The sequence below is a fragment of the Rana temporaria genome, chromosome 2 (genome assembly GCF_905171775.1).
Source record: "Rana temporaria chromosome 2, aRanTem1.1, whole genome shotgun sequence".
In the NCBI taxonomy this organism is placed as follows: domain Eukaryota; kingdom Metazoa; phylum Chordata; class Amphibia; order Anura; family Ranidae; genus Rana; species Rana temporaria.
Window position 1 is genome coordinate 167,568,015 of NC_053490.1, and position 6,000 is coordinate 167,574,014.

Below are 6,000 nucleotides of genomic sequence, written 5' to 3' on the forward strand. Positions count from 1 at the left end.
TCACGGCGGGGATGGTGTGTTCAGGGTGATGTGCAGTGTTTTCCCCACACATGGCGTTTTGCTTTTAAGCCAAAAAGTTAAATTTTAGTCTCCTCTGGCCAAGAGAACCGTCTTCCACATGTTTGCTGTGTCCCCCACATGACTTCTCGCGAACTGGACTTCTTATGGCTTTCTTTCAACAATGGATTTCTTCTTGCCTCTCTTCTATAAAGTCCAGATTTGTGGAGTACACAACTAATGGTTGTCCTGTGGACAGATTCTTCCACCTGAGCTGTGGATCTCTGCAGCTCCTCCAGAGTTACCATGAGCCTCTTGGCTGCTTCTCTGATTAATGCTGTCTTTGCCCGGCCTGTCAGTTTAGGTGGATGGCCATGTCTTGGTAGTTGTGTCATGCTCTTTCTATTTTCAGATGATGGATTGAACAGTGCTCTGTTGAGATGTTCAAAGCTTGGGATATTTTTTTATAACCTAACCCTGCTTTGAACTTCTCCACAGCTTTATCCCTGACCTGTCTGGTGTGTTTCTTGTTTTTTATGATGCTGTTTGTTCACTAAGGTTCTCTTACAAAACTCTGAGGGCTTCACAGAACAGATGTTTTTATACCGAGATTAAATTACACACAGGTGGACTCTTTTTTCTAATTAGGTGACTTCTGAAGGAAATTAGTTGCACTAGATTTTAGTTAGGGGTATCCGAGTAAAGGGGGTTGAATACAAATGCACGCCACACTTTTCAGATATTTATTTGTAAAAAAAAAAAAAATTGAAAACCATGTATAATTTTCCTTCCAGTTCACAATTATTGGTCTATCACATAAAATCCCAATAAAATACATTTACGTTTTTGGTTGCAACAGTCAATTTGAAGGGGGTATTAATACTTATTCAAGACACTGTATACAGATCCTAAATAACAGCCCAATCCCTCCCTCCTCCTCCATGCCCAATAACTAAAAAAAGAACACAGTGGGTGGGATGTCACATCTTGATTGATGGATGATCCACCCTCCCATAACAGCATTAGGACACAGGCTATAGTGGAAATCTCCTACCTGGACACTCAGCACTCAGGCAGACCCTGCAGTTCATCAGGTGACCCATGGTATACAGATCAGCCAAACTATTCAAACAAAAGCATCATCAACACAGCCAAGTAACTAGCATTTGCAGAACAAGCCGTCAGCAGCAGCTTCCATGTTTCTAGAAGTTCTCTTCAAGGCAAAACTAATGACAAAAGACACAGTTGACACATGTACAGTTGTGTTCATAAGTTTACATACCCTTTCTTGGCCATTTTTCAGAGAATATGAATGATAACACAAAAACTTTTCTTTCACTCATGGTTCTTGTTTTGCTAAAGCCATTTATTATCAGTCAACTGTGTCTTTTTAAATCTTAATGACAACAGAATCTAGCCAAATGACCCTTATCAAAAGTTTACACACCCCAGTTCTTAATACTGTGTATTGCCCTCTTTAACATCAATGACAGCTTGAAGTCTTTTGTGGATGAGGCTCTTTATCTTCTCAGATGGGGACGCTTCCCATTCCTCTTGGCAAAAAAACTCCAGTTCCTGTAAATTCCTGGACTGTCTTGCATAAACTGCACATTTGAGATCTTCCCAGATTGGCTCAATGATATTGAGGTCAGGAGACTGAGGTGGCCACTCCAGAATCTTCATTTTATTCTGCTGTAGCCAATGACATGTCGGCTTCGCCTTGTGTTTTGGATCATTGTCATATTGGAATGTCCAAGTACGTCCCATGCGCAGCTTCCTGGCTGATGAATGCAAATGTTTCTCCAGTATTTTTTGATAACATACTGCATTTGTCTTGCCATCAATTTTTACCAAATTTCCTGTGCCTTTTTGTAGCTCACACATCCCCAAATTATCAGTAATCCACCTCTGTGTTTCACAGTAGGAATGGTGTACCTTTCATCATGTTGACTGCTCTCCAAATGTAGCGTTTATGGTTGTGGCCAAAAAGCTTAATTTTGGCCTCATCACTCCAAATGACTTTATACCAGAAGGTTTGAGGCCCGTCTCTGTGCTGGTTGGCGTATTGTAAGTGGGATACTTTGTGGCATTTGCGTAGTAATGGCTTTCTTCTGGCGACTCAACCATACAGCCCATCTTTCTTCAAGTGCCTCCTTAATGTGCATCTTAAAACGGCTACACCACATGTTTTCAGAGAGTCCTGTATTTCACCTGAAGTTATTTGTGGGGTTTTCTTTGCATCCCAAACTATTTTCCTGGCAGTTGTGGCTAAAATTCTAGTTGGTCTACCTGACCATGGTTTGGTTTCAACAGAACCCCTCATTTTCCACTTCTTGATTAGAGTTTGAACACTGCTGATTGGCATTCTCAGTTCATTGGATAGCTTTTTCTACCCCTTTCCTATTTTATACAGTTCAACTATCTTTTCCGCAGATCATTTTGACAATTCTATTGTTTTCCCCATGACTCAGAATCCAGAAACGTTAGTGCAGCACTGGATGAAAGATGCAAGAGTCTGTCAGGAGTCCACAAACTCCCTGACCTTTTATACACATACTAATTACAAGCAAACAGATTAGAGGTGAGGATGATCACAGGTGAGGATGGTTACCTTTTAATAGCCATTCAAACCCCTTTGTGTTAACTTGTGTGCATGTTATCGGGCCAAAATCACCAGGGTATGTAGACTTTTGATCAGGGTAATTTGGGTAGTTTCTCTTGACATTATGATGTAAAAAGAGTAAACACAGTTGATTGATAATAAATGGATTCAACCAAACACTAACCATGAGTGAAAAATAAACGTTTTTGTGTTATCATTGAGACAATTGAGTACTGTCCATGATACTGTGTTATCATTCATATTCTCTGAAAAATGGCTATGAAATTATAAATTATGCCAGGGTATGTAAACCTATGATCACAGCTGTATATGTTTACCCACTTATTTACCAAATTTGTGTTTCTGTGCAGCCAATCTTGTGATTTTCATTTTGCATTTTCCACATTGACCCGCCAGAAAGGGAACACACATAGATCCTGAATAAATAATTAATATTCCTCATTGTCAGAGTTGTATAGTCCTCTGTGTTGCCAATAGCCAACAACAAACAGGATAATTGGAGTGATGCAAGTTGTCAGATAGATGGGCAGAACAGCAGTAGACGGCCAGATGCAGTACCAAACTGAGAGGCACAACCATACCAGGGGTCCAGACAGGCAGCTAGGTTTATTGAAGTATAGACCAAGGTTAGAATTATGTAAGCATAGCAAATGCAGTATATGAGATGACAAAGACAAACTTAATTTCTTGATTGGGTACTTGGGTGGAGGTTCAGAGTTCCTTTTATACATAGTTAATGAGATGTCAGCTACAATGTGGCCTTTCTGCAGTGCATTGTAGTGACCACCAGGTGGCTATGGCTCAAGACTGGTTGCTACACTTATTGAGCAATGTAGCTTCCTATGTCAACTCCTGCAGCCTTCTCATTAGACAGTAAATCTGCATCCAGTCTGTCCAGTGGTGACCTAGGAAGTCTTAAAACTGACCCAGGAACTGGTAATGATAGCACAGGAGGTAGCAGAGTGTTCTTGATGACTAGCAGAGGTTTGTTTATTCCAAGAGTGGCTGGCTTTGGAAAAATAGAGGGATTTCTCATATCAGCCAAGATTAGGAATAACTAGTACCTATTTAAAAAAAAATTAAACCATGTTTTCAGCTATCCCTGTACACCCAGCTGAAGCATCCACTCTTCGCATTAGGAAGTATTGAAATTTTACACATAGCCATGCTGTTTGTCTACAGCACTTTGCCGTTAACAGTGGAAAGGTTGCATAATGACCGCATCACATGTGTCTTCAGCAACCAAACTGAATTGGTTTTCAACTGGGGATGATGTATGCATACACCTGTATACATGTGGAAGGAAACATGAGTGAATTAAATGCAGTACACAAAGCTTAATATATGACTCATCTTCATTGAAAAATCAAATCCTTTATAAATGTCAGTAAGGTAGAGTTTCAACAGGGTTCAGGAAAAAGTCTGAAAAAAAATGGGTGAAGGTATATGTCTTGTTTAAACACATTTTGAGCAATAGGCCTGTATGCCATGGCACTAGGACATTTTTAAAGACATATTCCACTTTTTGTAAACAAATTAATAAATGCATATTAATGACATATACAGTATTTATTTTAGCTTGATTTATGGATAAGAGTAAAAAGTATTTCAAAAGTAGGATTATTATGTAATATTTTTTTTTATCATAAAAATCACATTCCAGAAATGGGAAAAAAACATATGACTTTTCTCTGTCTAATTTTTGCAGACAAAAAAAGAAGCGCCAGAGTGGTACAAACGACTGAAGAAGACAACATAGAAAATATCACTTGTAATAATTCATTTCTCAGCATTTTAAATTATTCAATTGTGTAAAAATGTACTCATGTGTATGTTAAATAGTTTTGACTGTGCGCAATAAACAATATACTTTTGTCAGATTTTATATGTAATTACAGTACTTTGGGGAAAAAGGGCTTTTAAATAACTTTTATATTGTAGTACTTCGAAATTACATAAAAAAAAAAATACCAGTTCTCATGTAGGGTGATTATTGTGTTATGCCAAATGATTAAGGTGAACCTGTACTTTACACTAGGAATTGAAGTGCATTGTTAAATACCTAGAAAATTATCTGCAACGCGTGTCAATCTGCATGGTGCATTGGGGTGCTGTTCTGAATTGGCACTGCATCGCACTAACGCATGTAACAGGTGTTGCTGTGCATTGCACTAAAGCATGCGCTAACCGCAACAGGATGGTATAGGCGGTGCAAGAAAAGACAGTGATGGCTTCTATTGAAAATATGCAAATGCTTTAATGTCCAAAGTCTGGGCACAGGTTCGATTTTAAGTACACCAGCACCCATCAGTTCAAACTACTTGTGTTTATTTGGACCAGTGATTCTAGGTAGTAATTCAACATTCAGGTTGACGGGCTTTACTGTCTAAAGGGTTACTTCAAGGAAAAAGAAAAGGAGGGCACACCGACCTAGTGCATTACCAATATAAAAGTTTTGTCAAAAGTATAAAAGCAATAATACTACTCACAAACGAGCATATGCAAAGGCTTTTCTATCAGTCGAACTGCATCCCTTGGCACCTGTGGATAGGACCTGATGACGGGAGGATCGGATGGTACCCTGAACGGCTGACGTGTTTCAGGGGCGTACCCTTTTCTTCAGAGCCCTTGACCCTCCTCCAGTTCTAGCATTTATTTATTTTATTATTTAAACAGGTATTTATATAGCACCAGCAATCTATGCAGCATTTTACAGTACTGTACATTCGCATCAGTCCCTGTCCTCAATGAGTTTACAATCTATGTTACTGCTGGTCATCTCCAGGTCCTGCTGCCCCAACTTGTCATAAGTCGGTAGAGAATTAGTACTTGATTACCTCAATTACAGTACTGCAATATGTTCCTGGCTTTCCACTAACAAGACCCTTATTTCTAATATTCAACCACATTTTAGGATTCTAAATCAATTCTGTTGGGTCTGCTTCTTTGCTTGTGTCTTGATTCTGTACATGGTTTGTAACTTGCACCTTTTTTATTTTATTACTCAATTTTTACTTAATTACTAAATGTCATATTTATTACAAAATCCTTATCCAATCATACAATATTTCAAATGTACTTTCCTAGTTACACTCAAATTCTCTACATCTACGTCACTGTATTGAAATAAAAACTTTTGTAAACAAAAAAGAAAATTCTAATGCACTAGAATTTGTATTTCTGCAAACCATGCCTATCTTTCCTCCTTTATTAGATATTATAACATAATTTTACCTGTTCTAAGATTTTACTGAAATCAATAACATTTTATTTAAGCTTTAAATTAACTTTAATCCTTTACAATTTGTTTTTCCTATACTTATTGTTTTTTTTATATATACAGTAGTATAATGTAAAACGTTTTGCTCCAACAGAGCCAC

The 6,000-nt window shown here is 38.1% G+C and overlaps 1 protein-coding gene across 1 annotated transcript in view; it reads left to right on the top strand.

The window, feature by feature from the left end:
- PIBF1 (progesterone immunomodulatory binding factor 1) overlaps positions 1-4,505 on the top strand; it is a 217,681-nt gene extending 213,176 nt beyond the window's left edge. Inside the window, exon 18 of the mRNA XM_040341371.1 lies at positions 4,329-4,505. Coding sequence (XP_040197305.1) covers positions 4,329-4,379 — 51 coding nt within the window. The 3' untranslated portion in view covers positions 4,380-4,505. The remainder of the gene's footprint in view (positions 1-4,328) is intronic.
- The last annotated feature ends 1,495 nt before the right edge of the window (positions 4,506-6,000 follow it).